This window comes from Akebia trifoliata, chromosome 9 (assembly GCF_017979445.1).
Source record: "Akebia trifoliata isolate Shusen 1 chromosome 9, ASM1797944v1, whole genome shotgun sequence".
Taxonomy (NCBI): Eukaryota; Viridiplantae; Streptophyta; class Magnoliopsida; order Ranunculales; family Lardizabalaceae; genus Akebia; species Akebia trifoliata.
Window position 1 is genome coordinate 329,490 of NC_141383.1, and position 20,280 is coordinate 349,769.

Below are 20,280 nucleotides of genomic sequence, written 5' to 3' on the forward strand. Positions count from 1 at the left end.
GTTTGTTGCTGAACATTCCCATATATATATATATCACAGTGAAAGAACCTTAATTTTGGATTTATCATATATCTTAGTGAGAATTTACCGTATTAAATTCTAAATGGATATTTGGATCGGATAGGATGCGTATCCATATTCGATCCTAAAAAAATCAGATAAAGTAATATGGATAACTTTCCCTGAATTCTTAATCGGATAAAAACATTATACCCATACCCGAATAACTTGGGTCGGATGAGTAAGGTAAGCGGATATTATCCAATCCATTGGCAGTCCCAAGTCCAGGACTCCAGGTCCAGCCCTCTGTTTGGTTTATGCCCTGCAAGGCTGGGATTGTTGCTTCTTCCTCATAAAATGGCTCTAATCTTCTTCACTCCCACCACTATAACTTCCTCTTCTCTTATAAACAAATTCAACTCCTCCTCCTCCTCCAAACTCTTCAGAAATTCAAATTCATTCTCATGGAACTTAAATTTCAGTCCCAAGTTCTTACACCACAAAAAAATCCCATCTTTATCCCACAAAATCACCACAATTCCAACAAACCACCCATCAAAACCCCTCAATTTCACCTGCAGAAGTGACACAAACACGAACCCTAATTCCGTAAACACTCTTGATTTGGATTGGGGGGAATTGAAGGGTGATGATGTTGAAGAAGGCGATGTTGGGTCGCCATGGGAGGGTGCCGTGATTTATAGAAGAAACCCTTCTGTCTCACATGTGGAGTATTGTACAACATTAGAGAGGTTAGGGTTAGGGAAGCTTTCAACCGAGGTTTCCAAGTCGAGGTCTTCGGTAATGGGGTTAAGGGTAACAAAAGCTGTGAAGGATTATCCATTAGGAACACCTGTTCAGATCTCCATGGACGTCAGCAGGAAGAAGCACAAGTTGAGGTTGGATGGAATTATTAGAACTGTTCTTACTCTCGGCTGCAATAGGTATTTTTTTTCAATTTTTTTATTTTTTATTTTTATTTTGTGGAAATGTTGACTAATCTGTTATTCCAATCTATCGAACTGAAATATTTGTTTGCTTGCAATAACCAAAAATCCAATTTAAGAAGTTGAGCTGGTGGTACAGGTTTTAACCTAGGTTTGATCTGAAATTATGAATAACTTGATTTTTTTAATTATATATATATATATATTCTGATCTCAAATTTCAGAATATAAAACTTGTTTAAAATTATGTTTAGAGAGAGATGACCTTCTCATTGAGTTCTTGGTAGGTTGTCAATGGGTACCCATTTAACCAGAACCGGAATTGGATCGAAAATCCCGGTTCCCATTTTCTTTTTGTTGGAACCAATCAGAGTTGGGTCCAAAATGGAACTGAACTGTTAGGAACCGGAACCGTTAGGTTCTGTCCAATGGGTACCCATTGGTACCTGAAACCGATTTATTTGTCGTATCTTTTTATATTATATAGATGATTTATGGTTTTGTTTCATTTTAAAATTAATACATGTTATATAAAGCTCTTTAATTTTCAATATAAACTATGCATTGAAGCAATATGAGCCATCTCTTCTAAAAGTTTTTACTTTTAAATAAGACCACTTTTAGTTTTTGAAACAAAATAGTTAACTTTTATCTTTATTAGAATAAATTATACTAAGTTAATTTTTTGTAGATAATATACTAATATTTTTGAAAGGGAAAAAGGTTTAATAATGATTTGAAATATTTTTTTCTCAATCGATTCTTTGGAATCAGATCTAGAACTGACAAGAAACAGAACTGAAAAAAATTAAATGGTTATTTTTTTAAGTACTTTAAGAAGTAGGAATCGAACAGGAACCGACCTATTGACACCCCTAGTTGTTGGCAGTACATTTCTTCCAAAATAGGAGACAGAGGGGGTAGCCGGGTAGGGTTCAGATTGAATGTGGAGACAAGATCGATAGAGAATGTGGGAAGGAGGGAGGGAGGGAGGAAGTATTTCTTTGGGGGGATGTGAATAATAATTAAGTTTCAACAAATTTAACCCCAAACTTCTGAGAAGCGTTCTAGAGAGTAGCTCTAGAAACTGGATCCCTAACCTTATCACCTGATTTACCATGAAAGACCTAATTTATAAGAACGGATTCTACAAAACATAAAGTCCTTGATAGAATCAACACTACAAATTAAGATTCGGGTGAAAATAAAAATTCGCTAATTTTTAATGGAATCCATTACTTGAGTGAAGAATCACTTTTCACAACTAAGGTTTCTAATCACAACATAAAATTTGAATCAACCATGGAAAAAAGGAATATTACATTTGTACTTACAAGATCAACTATTCTAATGCTACTTAAATAAACTTCACTGTTATTATTCTAGATTAACTACCATACTTGAAGTGAGATTGAGATGTCATAGTTTTTTAAGCTCATCGCTCCTGCGTGACCTGGTACCATCACAACAGGATGCTCCTGCATCAAAGCCACATCGAATGAACTTTTCAAATAAGAAGTCTTGAGAGACAAAGGATTATTACATTACCTGCTAACTTGAGTCAAGCCACCTCCTCTATTCACGCCTGGAACTCTCAATTTTTTGGTAGGATTGATAGGATTTGTTCAAACGACCCCATATGTTTGGGATAAATCTTTGATGATTGATGATGCTGATGCCGATGCCCTCTAAGGACTTGTGTCCAAAAAGAGCTAAAAGAGACACATTGCAGAAAATCTCTCCCAAAGTGATCCTCTAGTAATCTCTCTGGTTTAAACCTTGTGGCCTGAAAGGCTGTAACTGTTACTTTTCCCTCATTAATGGCTCTAATCTTCCCTTCATCTCCTCCCACCATTACTCCCTCTCGTCTTATAAACAAACTGAACTCCTCCAAACTCGGCAGAAATTCAAAATTCATCCTCATAGAACATAAATTTCAATCCCAAGTTTTTGCATCCCTACAAAAAAAAATCCCATCTTCATCGATGGATAAATCTTAGATGATTGATGATGTTGATGCCCTCTATAGATATGGGTTCAAAAAGTGCTAAAAAGACACATTCTGGAACATCTCTTCCAAAGTGTAAGAGAAGACTACCTAGCCTTTTAACTTGACAGTGTTGAGTTGTTTCAAGTTGGGGAAAATTGATGTGGCCTGGAGGACCATGGACATGATACTTTGCATGTGCGATCCCAAGACAAGTCCAAAGTTAAATCCCATGCACGGTAGTTGGAACCATAAGACAAACTGGGATTAATTTGATTAATTGTCGATTATCTTTCATACATGGGATTTGATAGGAATTTATCCTTTATAATTAGATGACAAAGTAGCAAGAAATTACAGAATTGCGAGAATTCTGTAAGCTAGTTTGAAAAATCTAGAATATCCTGAGTTTATTGTTTTGAATGTAAGTTGAGTTTGTTTTTAGGTGAGTTATCCCGAGCTCAAAGAGGGATTCTTATTAAGTCACCCATTGTGAATCCCATTTCCCAACCTATATTACCAGATTATGAGACTCGTTTGTATATTTTTCCCATTTTCTAATATGATCCTGCCCCTGTTGTTGATGTTTTGAACTCTTTAACTGTTAAAAGTTTTTGCAAATTGGTCATGACCGTATCTCAAAGATCCTTTTTATTTATTTATTAACTTTTCTTAATGAGTAGCTAATTATTATCCATTTTCTTCCTTGATCACAATTACATGCCACCTTATTCATCTTTGCTTATTGCTCCTCTGTAACCTGGAATTTTTTTTATTTTTTTTGATAAGCAAAGCAATTTATTAAAGAGAAACTTAGTCCGTCGAGATGACCAACCAAGTGCAAAAACAGATACAAATGCTTAATTATTAGAGATACAACAAACCCCTTCCCATCTAAACACAAAATCGTCAAACCTAAAACCTCTAAAATCGTTATACAATTTTGACCACAAGAACAGCAACTCTAAAATTGAAACCACAAGGGACCAATGATCCAATGCTTTGTCTTCGAAAATACGTCTATTACTAATCAGTTGTATATAACTGAGTTCGTTTTGACTTTGTGTGGAAGGTGTGGTGAACCAGCCACTCGGTCCGTATTTGCAAACTTCACTCTTTTACTAACTGAAGAACCTATAACTGAGTTCGTTTTGATATTGTGTGGAAGGTGTGGTGAACCTGCCGCTCAGTCCGTATTCACAAACTTCACTCTTTTATTAACTGAAGAACCCATTGAAGAATCAGCCGTTATTAATATGGGGGTCATTTTTAGAGAGGACAAATTCAAAAACTCTGCCAACAGTGGGGAGGAAGATGACGACGACGACGACGCTTCTGTTGATTTGGATGATCGGCTCCACTTTCCTGCTGAAGAAAAGGAAATAGACATTTCGAAGCACATTCGAGACATGGTGCATGTGGAGATCACCATTAATGCAATATGTAACTCAGAATGCAAAGGCTTATGTTTGAGATGTGGTGCAAATCTGAACAATAGTAGTTGTAATTGTGGGAAACAAGATGTGAAGGAGAAAAGCTATGGTCCTCTTGGAAATTTGAGAAATCAAATGCAGCAAAATGATTTAATCAATTAATACTATTAGAGATTCCTTTCCTGCTTCAATGCTATTTTATTTTTTTCTCGAAATTAAAATTATATTATATCAATGTATAAAAAGACAAATGGAAGAGATGGTGGTGGATTTGGTTGGTGCAACATGTCCAAATTTATTTGAAGTTTGAAGTCTTTTCTGAAGACAAATTACCATCTAGATTGAGAACATCGTTGACCATACCATTCATGACAATTATGAAACAAAGTAGATGCTTGGCTTTGTACAATTTAAATCTTTTATAGGTTTTGTAGCAATATTCCATTTTGTAATTTTCTTGATATTTGAATCACCGGGTATGGTGAGTGAATTTAAAATTCCTAAAGGTGACCACATTTAGAAAAATATCAATTCTAGTGACTTTATTCTTTCAAAATGGAGATTTATTGAACTCGGTCATTAATATTTGGTAGGTGTTCCAAATTAATGTTCTATTAATTTTTTTGAAAAAATTGAGTCATTGTAAGGAATGTATACGTATCCAGGAAGAACATTAATTTTTATTTTTTATTTTTAAATAAAAGTTCTGTAGTGACGGAAAAAGCCGTTGTTATAGAGATTTTTAAACATTACATGCCGTTTTATAAATTATAAACGTTGTTATTTTTTTCTCTTTGAGTGATTAGAATGAACCCTCGTGGGGTTTAAGTAGAAAATAGATAAAGTTTTTCTCTCATTGAACTTCTTCTCAGGTCGTCGTGCATATCCGGGGGAATGCCATGCTTGACAAAATGCTCCTAATCTGGGCGCCATGTCCCTTGAGCACACTCTCGAAAAGACTTCTCCAAATGGAAAGTCTTAATAGCCACTGGTACTCATCCTTGATTGACAATGTCTGGGCCGAAGTGTCATTGAAGAATGTGACAAGTAAGATGGGGGAAGACAAGTGATACTCCGGTATACGGAGATTAGGGTGTGGATGATCACCTGAGCCATGCAAAAGGTCATGTCTCGAGTCTAAATGGCATGAAGGCAGTAAATGTGATGGGTGTAGATGATAGAGTAGTTCTATGTCCCTAGCATGTTCGACGCCACCCAACGCCATAGAAGGAGTTGGTTGCGAAAAAGACTCTTCACCTTGAAGCCACCTTCATTGGCAATCTCTTGCGTCGCCAAGCCGAGTTGAGTTACGAAGTAGTCAAATCCTAAAGTCGAAGTGCACTTACCATTGGTAATGTGCACAATCCCAAGAATGTTATCGATGTCGACGAAGTCCACTATGAATTCAAAGCCTTGAAACCTTAAGGAGAGCTCAAAATCGACAAGGTTGGCAACGGTGATGAATTATAAAATTCCCTCACTAAGGACTCTACACATGTCTCAATAAACGTGTAAAAGAGGGTTTTCCACCCACGATGATCGATTTGCTCGTAAAGCCAATCGTCTAACTCGACTTCCATTACAGGGTGTACATGAATTCGAGAAAAATGGGCCTTGTATCACAAGTCATGATGGCTATTGCAACGGGGATGGAAAAATGATAGAATCTAGAAAAAGTGGATGTGTTTGAGCTCAAGCTGATTGCGGCACTATTCAGTGCTCATCGCAACGCGGTGAGATAAGAAGTCTGGCTTAACAGCCTTTGGGTAGAGGGTCGTGGGAAGATGGTGAGTTCTATATTGTAGTTAGATCTAAGATCAATGATGAGAAGGCCGCTTTCAATAAGATCTTTCGTGGATTACAAAGTACGCAAGTAGAATGCTAGGATTTTGGAGTACCTTGAGGATGAGATAGCTAGGGAGAGAGCGAGAGAGCAGGACGAGAATTAGAGTAGATATATTAGAAGACTTGTAGTAGTTTTTCTTGTTTTTCACTTTTTTTTTTACTTTGTATGGACTCAGTTGATAACTTCTATGATTATGCTTGTACAACACTTTTTTGAGTTTAATGAAAAATTTGCCGATTTTCATTTTTATTTATTACATATATTTAAAATTGTTGTCATCCAGAATTGTTGGATTTTTCACCATGCAGCTTGAATTTACTTGTATGTGTGTTTACCCATATAGCTGAGGGATCAATTACAGTGGCTATGATCACAATAATTTTCTTGGTGCGTCTGACATCATACAATATGATTACGATTAATACGACAGATACAATCGATGCTGAGATAGTGATGAGTGGTGTTGTATAATTTTAAGGGATGCCCAACCCATTCTTTATGTTTTTATTATATTAGTTCATCTCTGCATGTATTTCTAGAACTGATATTGAGGACAATATAATTTAGGATTGGGGGTGTGTGGTTGGATTTGAAAAATATTTATCTATTTTGATTTTTTATTTATTTTAAAAAATTCAAAAAATATTTTGGCAACTTTGTTGTATTTTTAATTTTCAAGGTCTTGGCTGATATTTTTAAGTTAAAATCTTAAATATGTCCTTAGTTGGAAGCTTTGACCTTGAGTTCCTATTGGTGTTTCTCTTAAGCAAAAATGGAATTGAGTTAACTTAAGTCTTTGAGTTACTTTGACACATATATTAAGAATCTAGGTTGAATTGAGTAAATTCTACCTCTTTTTTGCATAGAGTGTTAGGGAAGTTTGGTTCTAATGAGCTTTGACTTCTTCATTCATTTGATTGGTTAGTTAAAAGAAAAATATAACTGAATATATTACATCTTGGACAAAAACCATTTGAATTAGATTTGGTACCTTGAAAAGAGCTACCCAAAAGGTGAAAAGAGAAAAAAAAAGTTAAAAAATTTGAGAAAAAAGAGAAAAATAAGAGAAAAAGAAAGAAGAAAGTAGAAAAAAAGTAAGAGAAAAATAAAAAATCCCAAAGAAACAAAAAAGAAAATGGGAAATATAGAATGTTTCAATAGAGCAAAAACCATCAAGAGTAAAAACGTGAGTAAGCTGGAGTATCACAGATAAAATCTCTTAGAGGTATTAAAGTGAATATCTACTCTTTTCACTATCTCAGACTAGATGCTTAGTTTGGAGTTAGAATTTAGGTTAATACAACCATTCCTGGTTAAATTGGAGGTTAGATATCACTCTAGGAAACCAACCCTTAAAAGTTTCAAGTCAAATTGCATTTACAAACAAGGATAATTGAAGTCTAAGATTTTCTAAGAAGAGAAATAAGTACAGTGATAATATACCAAATATTACACCCAAGCGACTGATAAATCTATATTGACCAATGCTTTTTAATATAAGTTCTGATTTGGATTGTTTTACTTTGAAAAAGCTTAAATTTTGTTGGTATATTCTCTACAAACTCTCATGAGTCAAACTCACCCACTAAGGGTAACCTAGGGGTTTAAGAACTTGTTGCATTCGTTAAATGCAGTTGAGAGGCCTACGAAAGTGTCACATCTTTTTCTATCTTTATTTCTTTTACTTTTACGAAGAACTAGCATAGTTTAGATTTGGGATTGTGATCAGTATCCTAAAACCTTGATTTTAATATACATTTCTCAGGTACTTATCACATTTATACCCTAGTTGTGCATTAATTATTGAATAATCATGTTTATGCCTCATATCAACAATCTACATGTTTTATCATATTACAACAATCTACATGTTTTCTCATATTAATTAGGCATAATTGCATGAATAATTAAATAAATTGGAAATATTGATTATCGTGTGATTGATTGTGTAGGTTTCAAATTAGAAATCCAAATACAAACAAATCGAAGAAATTCAAGCACACCAAAGCAATCAAGAATGTATAATAGATCTATGGATCAAAATTGACGCATTTTCATTGCATTCCAACCACGTCACGGTAGACCCCAACCGCGCCATGGTGAAAAGGTTGATCAATCAGAATGAATTTGCATGACCATGCTCCACACGTAAAGGCGACTTGATTGTTGATGATCGTACATACTTGATCCTTTCAGAACCTGAGAATTATCTATAAATAGGATCCTAGGACCATTGTAATTTGTCAGTCTTTTAGCCTTTTCCCTTCTTTTAGTTTTAGATTTTCTACTCCAATTTAGTTTTAATTAATTTTCTACAATTCTTTGTCATTTTCATTGAGAGAAAGCAGGTGTAATCTTTGATCCATCAATGAAAGAAGATTTCTTCTCTTTTACTCTTTTTTTTATCTTGCAATGACCATAAGCTAAATCCTCCCTCCATTGGAGAGGTGGAGAAGTCTAGAGCAAGTTCAATTATGCTTTTAAATTTCTTTCCTCTTATTTTTATTCTTATTGTTTAATGAATTATCTTCAAGGTTTATCCAACTCTTATGGATCAAATCTTTAGTTGAATACCTTGTACCTTTTATGCTTAATCTAGATAGGTCATACTTAGATAAGATTCAAGATGATTTTTGCTTAACTTAGATATTGGGTAGTAGGGATTCACACATTTGAGTGAAGGAATCTTATCTTTAATATCACATTCTTGGTTTTCAAAGTTAAATCTTCCAATTTAAGGCATTAGTATACTCTTAGGTTGAGTTTTAAAGAGGTTGTAATTAAATTGTGTAGTTGATCTACTCTAGGTGGATTCATATTTTCATTTATTTTTCAAAAAACAAACAAACTGATTTTAATTTTGTTTCAATTCTTTCTTAAATTGATTTGAAGTTCCACTCTTATCCTTATTTGACCCTTAGTTGCAAGGTTAATTTATTTATTTAAAAGGAGCCTTATGACACTTACATTCGTATAGCAACATCATATTCATTTATATCAATCAACCATGAGCCGACGAACATGTGATGTAGTTTGGAATAAGCTAAAAATTCCAAGATTTTCGTTCATAACATGGTTGACTTTGAGAAAGAGCCTTGTAATTGCTGAAAACATGAGAAAGAAAGGCATCTATATTGTTTTTCGATGTGTTATCTGCCTTTGACATTGTGATGAAAATGACCATTTATTTCTTACTTGTAGGTACGGTATTGGCCTATGGAAGTTGGTCTTGCAAAGATCTGGTATCTCCAAAAAAAATTGTGGGGTCAATTACAGATGAAGCAAATTTTATGAAATTTCTCTGAGTTTGGATTTCAAAATTTCCTTCGTGTGTTGTTCTATGCTACGGTGTACCACTTGTGGAGAGAGAAACCAAAGAATTTTTTAGGGAAAGCATTTGGAGGTTGAAGCATTATGTAATATTATTCAAAATGATGTTCTTGGTAGATTCAACGATATCGTTGTAGTTTGTAGACACCCAATTTGAATGGGCCCTTACTTGAAAGGACTCAAAAAAATCATTTTTCTAGCAAATTCCACCAACGGGCTTAAAAAGCCCAAAACCTCAAAAATTGACATTTTGATCAAATCAAAAGGTCCTAAGACCCTTAAAGTTCTCATGGACTCATAATAAAGCCTCACAAGCCCCTCACCTTTTCCATCTCTCACAAATCTAATCCCGAATTCGAAAACGTCCTAAGCCCACCTAAGGCACACCAATGTTAAATTATTTTAGCTTTACTCCAAAACACACTTAACCCTAGCCAATGCCTTAACCTAACCTAACCCTAATCCCATGCAACCCAACTATAATCCAAACCCTAGACCCAAGTCAATCTTAAGACTTAAACACTCATCAAGACACAAACCCAACCCAATCAAGCCCAAACCTAAAGTTCATACCCATGATCAACACCAATCAAGGTCCATGCGGTATTGATCATCTAAGTAGAAACTTGTCACTATCACCCTTGACCTCCCAAATTCTTCTAACCAACCCTATCATCATCCTAAAAAAAGTAAATCCACCCACACCTATGTCATAACTTACCCCCATCATTCCATCCAAAGCAACTCAACCCATACCCCTTTTCCTTAATTAACTCACCTAACACACACCCCTACACCCTTGGGACACTTGTCACCATTTCCTCCACCTTCCCAAAACTTAATCACCTAATCTCTTATACAAGTCATTTTCTTAACTAAATAACCACACCTTTTAGTCTTACCTAACATTCAACCCATATAGGTTGAAGGATCCAACCCACTTGGGTTAAAAATGACCCATTCCATTACCTTAGACAAATACCCCTGTTTAACCTCCAAATGACATCCTTCTCATACCTACATCTCATGTCATTTCCTTCTAACCTTCATCTCTTGACATTTCTAATACTAAAAACAACCCAAAAATCCAATAAATACCCCATTGTCTCTCAAAAAGGGATTATGATTTCAAGCCTTAAAAAATTCTAAAAAGAAAGAAAACTCTCAACTTCTATCTATTCAACTTTCCTTCCCTCTCACTACCTCTTCTCCTCTAAAAGAAAACCAACATAATTCCACTAAGGACCTAAGAAGAAAAGAAGAGGAAGAAGGAATAAAGAAAAGAAGAAGTCAAGACCTCAAGGTGGGTTAGATAAAGCATAACACCCCCTCTCTCCCCTCTCCATTTCTCTCTTCTACCTCCCCCCTTCACTTCTTTAATTCTATTTTTAGAAAGTCTCTAAGATGTTATGTTCACTCTCCCCTACCTCTGGTAGATCGGACTTCGATTTGATCGAAAGTGTAAGGGTTGTAACCACTTTTAAAAGAAACAAAATTTGCACACACCTCATTTCACTCGTTTTGAGGCAATCAGTAATTGGACCCTTCTCAACCCATGATAATTAGGGGGTGCAACTTGTTTGGTTCAAATCGAGAACTGAACCAAATTGTCAGCTTTGGGGTGGTTTGGTAATGGAGAACCAACCAATTTGGTTATGTTCTCAAATCAAGCTTGTATAGAATTGAACCAAACCGAGATCGAGAATCGAATCCCTATGCAATAAATAAATATATATGTTTATAATAATTATAATGAATTATTTTAGGAATTAGGACATTGATTAGTGATTTTTTGGAATAAACTAATGACTTTTTATGGATAGATTTGTGATTTATTATATGAAATTTTATTTTTTATTTTTCATTAAAAATTATTACTTACAATTTGTAGAATATTGGCAATCTGTAGAATCAAATAGAACCAAACTGACTTTACTTCAATTTGGGTTGGTTTGGTTCCAATGGAATTTGGTTCGGTTTTGGTTCTTATTTAGTAGAACCGATCTCGGTTTGATTCCAATTTGACCTCAAACTGAACCAATTTGCCCCCTAATAACAATGGGCCCATAGTCATTAGCCAACAATTTTCAAAACATTGTTCCTAGGGCAAGATTCTGATAAGAATCATCTTCTTTAATGAGATAATTTCTATAATCCGAGTTGATAGAAAATCTCTTTTTTTAAGGGTACAAGTTGTCTATCATTGGGCCCTTTTTTATTTCGATTTTATAAAAAGAATGACCATTCCTTTCTCTCTAACAGAATCCTTACCTAGATCCTAGGTGGATCGGTGTCCTAATCTGTACGAGAGTCATTACGATGTCAAAACGATATTTTTTCCAAAAATATTTTTCGGATGATCATTCACACCCTTTTATAAAAAGAATGGTGGCAACTCCAAATCCCCGTAGAAGTGATCTACATAGCTAATAGCCATGAGCAAGAGATTCTGATCAGGTGGGGGTGCAAGTCAAGCATAAATGCCAAAATCCAGCAGACTGTCAATTGGATTCGTCTAGCCCATGGCTACATCAAGCTTAATATAGACGTGCATTAAATAATGGGGAGGAGGATTCGGCTTTATAGCAAGAGATTACCAAGGTACAATGAAATTTCTGGGCTTCAACAAATCGAACTTCAATGATGTTCCAATGATAGAGTTATGATTGCATTACCATTAATGCCGACTCTAAGTGTGCTGTCCAGTGTCTAGTTGGTGATTGGGAACTACATTACAAAATTTTAGGTTTTTAGCGGGGTTCAAAAACCGTCGCAAATACCAAAAAACCGCCACTATTATTAATAGTGACGGCCACGTGTAGCGCCACTATAGGTGGGGTAGCTAAAGGCCATATGGAGGCCTATAGTGGTGGTCAAAAATCGCCGCTAATAATTGTACTACCGTCGCTATACATATGAGTGAGTCCTATAGTGACGATCAAAAACCGCCGCTAATAGATATGAGTGAGTCCTATAGTGACGGTCAGAAACCGCCGCTAATAGTGTATTACCGTCGCTATAAACATGAGTGAGATCTATGGTTGTGGTTAAAAACCGCCGCTAATTAATTTTTTACCGTAGCTATAAATATAATTTTGAATGCCTATAGTGGCAGTAATGATCACCGCTAATAAGATTTTTTTTTTTTAATTTCTTTTATTTTAAAATTATTTGTAATTAAATACCTATTTTTATACAACCTGTCAATTAAACACAATTACTTAACAAATCAAATTAGTTAAGAGACAAGTATAACAAAATAATAAGTCGATTGAATTAAGAGTCAATGCTTATAAATCCATGTTTATCACTCAAAAAACAAAAACTATCTATTATGGTTGTTGTAGACATTGATCATTGTCGGGTTGATTGTGCTGCTCATTAACCTACAATTCATATACATTAATCAAATTAATATACCCAAGTATCTTTGGAGCTTAGCCACATGCTTCCCCACAGGTTGTCCACGGCTATCTTGCACTATTTCAAATCTTTCTCCTGACTTTAAATTCTGTAATGAGAGGCATCGAGTACAACTTCTTTTTCTCTTCGACTTTGTCCTCTCACCAAATGAACTTTGTCCAGGTTCCATCTGCAAATGTAAAGTGCAACAGAAAAATGAATTATTTATCCAAATAATTATGTTTTATATACTAATTGTGGAAAAACATATACAACAAGTTAGATTCACTAACACCTCATACAAGGATTAACATTAAAGAGAAAAATTTGTCAAGTTGTTAAATTGAATCAATATAAGGTTCAGCATTCTCACATGAGTCATAAATGAGAAAACAGAAGCATTCATGATATGAAAGATTTCTTAAAAAATTATCATGAATGCTAACTTTCATCCCCAACTCTTCACTTCCGAACAGGCCCATGTTGTCATAAACAGGTACAATGAATGATGATGATGATTTGAGAGCTTTCACAAAATTCAACATAAAAGAAAATATCAAATAAAGCTCTATAAGTTCAAAGTAGTTCTATAAGTTCAATTGTAAGAATTTCAATAAAATATTCTATACGGAGGCCTTCCACACTAATAAGTACCGGAATGCCCATGTTCAACTAACAATAATTCCACAGCTAAAGCACTCGCAAGTTATTAGAAATCTGACTTTTAATGTCCCCCTTAACCTGAGACTTTAATCTCCTCGAAGGATAAGGAGAAGGAGAAAATTAAAAATGCATTGACTTGTTCTAATCCACCTTGTGCCTAATTCCACACAAAATGTTCTGTATAAACCTTGAAAATCAAGTTATTGGCTCCTATGAAGTAGTCACTAAAGACCAGTTCAGAATTCCTATTCTAATGATAATCTTGAAAATCAAGTTTTGCGATACCCATTCTTACAAATAATCTTACCAAGAAACGTAAAACCCACTTTGCTCTATTGTGAACCGCCAAATGACGAGTCATAAAGCACCTTTGGATCTTAACACTGAAATCATAACCCCTTTCTATTCTGGGATGACAACTTCTTGGAATCTACTATCTACAAAATTATCCAGCCACTTTGTTGCATAAAATAGAAAATGCTTTGTTTAATCTTTTCCAATGTATCATCTATTGGCACTAACATCTTAAAGGCCAAAATGAAGCATGAAGAACAAATTGAGAAGTATCTGCTATGAAGGTAATGCATGTCCAAAATGAGATATTTCTAGGCCGGCATCCTAAAGGGGAAAATGAAGTATGTAGAGCAAATACATACTGGACAACATCTCGTTCTTCCTAGTGTTACCAGTAGGAACTCAAGTAGCACTTCTGCGACATAAATCTTAGGGGCTGTAGCTCTTTGAAACCATGTCCCTATTGGACACCACACCACAGGAGTCTCTATTGGACACTTGACACATAAAGAAGACAACACATGTTGGCATGTAATTGATGGATGATCCTTGTTGCGAACATTAGTAGATAAAAAATTAACTAGAAGTAGCTCATACCTTTATTAGCTTCTTCAAACAGATTGTAGCCCTCTCCAAGGCTTCTGTTTCTTTTATGCAGTTAGGATTTAGTATTCTTATCCATCAATCAATTGATGTTGCATCAGAATCACTTATGCATTTGAATTCATTATTCAAATAAACATTAGAGCTTCATAATAGATAGCTTACCTTATAAAAACAAAAAACCGGTACATGTGATGGTGTTGGGTGTACAAACAAAATGAACATGAAGATGATATGAGCATGGGCCTACATCTAAGATTCCGAAAAAAATATAGAAATAGAACAATAGATGCTTGTATTGTTCTAACATGGCATGATGAATTTGTCTATTAGCACAAGTTATTATGTTAAAAACAACAAAAGGGCTGTAAAAACATCAATGCCCCACCCACTAAATGTTATCAGAAATTCTATTCTCTTCATCTTCATTTGATTTTGATAGTCGGGATACTTTTTTGCTCATAATTATTACAAAGAAAAGTAGTTGATACAGGTTCAATCATTGTTTGTATTTTATGACCAACCATCCATAGTCTTACACTTCCATTCAACCATTTCTCATGTCGGAGACAAAGATACATTTCTACACTGCAGATCATCGAGGGTATGATAAAACTATTTTGTTCTTTGATTGAAAACAATAGTTTGTGGGCATTGGAGATATCCTTGCATGGATTGATGGAACATCTCTAATTTCCAGATGTAGTAATGGAATTTTTATCAATAATTGATTATTATCTGCATGTAAGGGTAAATGACATGCTTTGTTTAAGCTAAACGAAAGAATTTTTAAAGGGGTTTCATGATGTACTCAAGGTAAGATTTTGGAGAATGTTGCATCAATTGATCTCACAATTGATGCAATAGTTTGTGATAATTTTCAAGCTATGTTAGTTTGGTGCTTGAAATGACTTTGTTTATCTTTCAAACCAAATAGTAGTTGTGAAGATTGATAATTAGAAAGAGAATATTCACATTGAGTGGGTAATAAATTTTAATTTGATATTGTCGGATGTTCACCATTGGTGTTAATGCTCAAGTGTGTTCCTTCACTAATGGTGATTTCATCTTCCGTGACTGTTATTATGATGGCCAATCTGAATCTTATGATGTTATGATAGCTTCCAAATATATTTATTTGAATTAAGCTAAGAATATTCCCATTTAATGCAGTAACTCCCCTTAATGATAAAAGGGTTGAGATTTTATGAGTACCTTGAATACTATGGAGGATATTTTTCAGAAAAAGCAACACGTGGCAATCTCGAAGGAATTTTGTTGAACACCCGGATTATAGGACAACATAATCGAATTAGTCGAACGTCCAAAATAACAGAAAAGGATAACAAAGGCTGGATTTGCCTATAACCAAGATTCAAGTGAAAGTACTTGAAATTCGAGAGTTACATATCCCATAAAATAAGGAGTATAACTGTATCCGTGGAAATCAAGGCAAATATCTAAATGAGTGCAACCGTTCAAACGGAAATCAAGGAGAAAATCTAGAAAGATCTAAGGGAGGGAACTTCTATAAATGCATGGGAGCAAGGTATTGAAAGCTATGCAATTTCTCTATGAAAATACCCTGCTCTACTTCTTATATTAAAAATCTTGATTTGGGTGTCGGAATAGTGTTGTTGCAAGCACACCTAGAAGCACAGGAAAGCTAGAGTTCTTTAAACAGTGAGAATCACGAGGTACTGCAAGATTTTGCATCTACAAATACCAAACTAAAAACAACTAAATTAGAAAAAAAAAAAAAAAATCAAACTCTCATTGATCAAAATGATTCGGGCTATTGACGGCCAATCATATTTATTTGTGGTTCAATGATGTGATTTTTATTTTTATTTTTATTTTGAAAAAACGAATTAAATAATGCCCAAATTCTAAAACAACAAGCCAACTTTTTTTTATCTCAGAATATCATATCAAATTCAGACTCTAGATGGAAAATGACATTGTAAGCAACTTTCATAATTGGGCCGACTCAAAATTTCTTCATTATACCCAAAATGTTAATTTTCTAAAAGCATAATTACAAAAATACCACTAATGCAACCAAAAATTTTAAAATTAAAATTTTGCCCATGGACTCACATAGGCCCATTATTTGGGGACAAGACACCATACCTTTCACTTCCACTCTTGAACAAAATTAAGGTTTTTGTTGATTGGTTTACATACAAGTGATATCATCTTTCAAAGCCAAACTTAGCTTGCTTGGGATTTTTGATCAATAGAGACAAATATCTTTCGAAATCGCTTCAGATTTAGTCAAAAATAAAATTTAAAATTGCATTCTCCAAAATGAAGTTAATATTTTAAAGCTTGCTTTTAAAATAATTACTTGAAATGATGAGGAAGTCATTATTGACAGAAAAAGGGAAGTTGAAAAGGAAGAATTTTAAATATTTTGAAAAAAATATTCAAATTAGCTGTTATTTCATCATCAATCAAATGCATTGTCTTTCGATTTGATCAGGGAAACAGATATTAATTTACATGGACTTTTACTAAAACAGCTATGGTCTTGGAGGTTTGCTATGTGTGTGAATGTCAACAATTTGAGAGTCATGAATCATGGACATTTGGAGAATGCTGCCATTTTAGCAGTAAACAGAAAATGACGTTTACGATGTTTGATGTTTTGGCAAACACTTGGTAGCCTTGTTAGTAATCTCTGCTTTAATTCTTGAAAAATTCACGGATTTTTCATTTTTTTTTTCAATGAGAGTATTATTTTCTGGATTATTGAACTATTTTGAATAATTTACGAATTTTAACTTAAAAAAGAATAAAACACATTTTTATTTTTTGAACTTTACGATTTTTACTAATTTTAGAAACTTGGTTGAAAAAAAATACTATTATAACTTGCAAAGTATAAACTTGTGAGTTGCGACGTGTAACACAAGTCGACTTTGAAGTGATCAAAATTTAGAAGAATTAACATTTTTAGATTATAAAGGTCTCTTTTATCTTAAAAAAAATAATGACATGGTCTACATTTATTTAAATTTATAATTTAATTTTCCGAATTAATGATTTATCTCTTGATTTTGATTTTCTTTTATAAACCAATAAAAAAATAACATCAATGCCTATCATCATTATCACCTTCACCATTTTCATTAAAATCATCAATTTCATTATCATCATCAAATTTTTTATTTTTAAAATTTTGAAATGAGACGGATAATATATATATAAAATATATACAGCATATTTTTCAATTATCAAATTTTAAATTGAATTTCTATGATCCAAAATCGAATACAACTCGAATTTTATGCGTGTCGAATATTAGCCGCATTCGGAATTTGTTAACGATGGTTGGCAGTGGGATTGTGATAGCTAAAAGGTGATGATTTTAGAATCTTTCTTAATGAAGTGGGACGTCTTATTGACAAATGTACCCAAAACTCCGAAGGACAATTATTTGTCTACCAATTATGTAGACTTGAAAAATGATGATTGCAAATCATATTTTCTCGACATATCCTTTCAGTTCATTATCAAGATATTTTTAGAGAATTACTATTGACGCACCAACTTTTACTAACGACACACCAATTGTGTGTAATTCTTTGGTTTTTACATAGGTATTGGTGTGGCATTAATAAAAGTTGGTGTGGCAATAACAACTATCTAATTTTATTATACTGATAAAAAAGTATCATATATTTTTCTTCAACAACCACTTGGTTAAAAATTTGTAATCCAACCTCAAGGCCAACTTTTGAATAGCTTGTCTAGTTGTAATTAGTTAAATTGTGTCAAGATTGTATACGTTGATATTCATTGGGATGTCAATAGACGAATCCATTCCGATTAAAATATAACTTCGGATATGGACTGAGGATTTAGATTCAATAAGGATCCAATTCGATAGCCTATCGGATATGATGAGAAAGAACGTAAATTATTTTATATATTTTGTTTAAAAATACTAATTTTTACTACATTTAAAAAAAAAATAAAATTAGATACTAATATTTTATAAATGATAAGTAACAATTTTTAATGAAAAACCAAACATAAAATTTCATACAATAAATTACTAATCTATCCATTAATTTATTCATAAGAGATCATTAGTCTATGTCCTAACTCATAAAATAATTCATAGTAATTATATCTATATATATATATATAAGGGTTCGATTATCAGTTTAGTTCGGTTCTATACAAGCTTGATCCGAGAATCGAATCAAATTGATCGGTTCTCTATTTTTGTAAGTCAAAACCAAACCACAACTTATTCCAAACCGAACTAAACCACCCCAAAGCTATCGGTTTGGTTTGGTTCTCGATTAGAAACCAGACCACGTTGCACCCCTAATCGAAACGATAAGAGATTTTAAAACTTTGATATTAAACAATAAAAGGGAGTAATATTATTCTAAAATGTGCTTGGATTAATCATGAGATCGTAAGCTTTTATAGATGCACAATTAATTATTGGTCAAGATAATTTTAAAAGATAAAACTACTATTTTATTTTACATTATTACATATAAATTATTTTAAAAACATTAAAAGATGTATCCAAGGATTTTGTAATTTAAAAATTATTTAATATGGATCTAAGTAAAAATCCATAGACCTTCTCATTTGTGGATTTATGTCAATTTCTATTACTGAGTGAGTGTTTGTGATTCGTACAATTTACTTCTGTATGGAGCATAGTTTCAAAACTCAGTTTGATGTCTCGGCTTGTCCATGGACAAGACTGAGTTGTCTAGAAGGAGTCAACTCGTCTCGGATGAGACAAACCATTTATCTTGATTTATAAAGATTGATTTGCATATATTTAAATTAAAATAATTTTAATTTTTTAGTAAAATAAGGTAGGATAGAATATGTTTAGTCATAAAATCATGTTTTATTTATATAATAAATATTTAAATTCTAAATAAAATTAATTATTGTAATCAAAATCTATAAAATCCCGATTTACTAAATCAAGTTTTACTGACTCGGCCGAGATTTTTAAAATATCGTCTAAGACATCTAGTTTATCCTGTGAGATGATGTGAAGGTTGAGACATCGTGCATATCGATATCGTTGTTGATACCAAGATGACACTACAAGAAAAGTGGGAAATAAGAACGACTGTTTAAAATGGTAGTAAGCCATTTCTAAATAAAAACAGTACTAAGCTGTTTCAACTGCCAAAAATTATTTTAAATTTACGTTTCCCTTACATGCCTATCAAGAGAATATGTATTTACGACTCATATCGTAAGAGGAAAGGACCGTAAAACTCAAAGAAGTCTCACATTTCTACTTTCTTCGATTTCCACAACCTGTTCTCCTCTCTGCTGAGCTGAATCATTAGGGCTGATTCAAGTGAGATGCATAAGGAGATCAAAAGAAGCCCTTAATCAGTGTAAATCGTGAAATCTTCAGGTCAAAAAATTCCTAATAGCTACAAATTCTATTAATCTCTCCTTCAATTCTCCAATTCGAAAGGTGGTTTTATATGAGGAAGATCGATGCATCGAGTTCGCAATGGTGTTTTGATCCATAGGGTTTTTGGAGTTCTAATTTTCTCGCACAATCTTGATTTTCTGGTATTCTCGTTTCAAAGCTCCCTTTTATCTCATATGTTTGTACATTTCTCTTCTTCAAATGTCTATTGTTCTCATTCTCTCACAATTCATCTATGTTGGGTTTTCTTCAAATTTGTTTGTTTTTTTTTTTTTTTTCATTTTAGGGTTTTGTTTTTGAATGTTTATGGTTTTTTAATGTTTCAATCATTAACATTT

The 20,280-nt window shown here is 33.5% G+C and overlaps 1 protein-coding gene across 2 annotated transcripts; it reads left to right on the plus strand.

Moving 5' to 3' along the window:
- The first annotated feature begins 204 nt into the window (after positions 1-204).
- LOC147393948 (BTB/POZ domain protein, putative (DUF177)) lies at positions 205-4,558 on the plus strand. 2 transcript variants are annotated; one of them, XM_086454469.1, is made up of 2 exons: positions 205-944; positions 4,007-4,558. In XM_086454469.1, the coding sequence occupies exons 1-2, from the start codon at positions 238-240 to the stop codon at positions 4,527-4,529; spliced, it is 1,230 nt and encodes a 409-aa protein (XP_086310595.1). In that variant the 5' UTR covers positions 205-237; the 3' UTR covers positions 4,530-4,558. The 2 variants fall into 2 exon arrangements, with proteins under 2 accessions (XP_086310595.1, XP_086310596.1); XM_086454470.1 differs by having other exon boundaries at positions 236-944; positions 4,103-4,558.
- Positions 4,559-20,280: the final 15,722 nt, after the last annotated feature.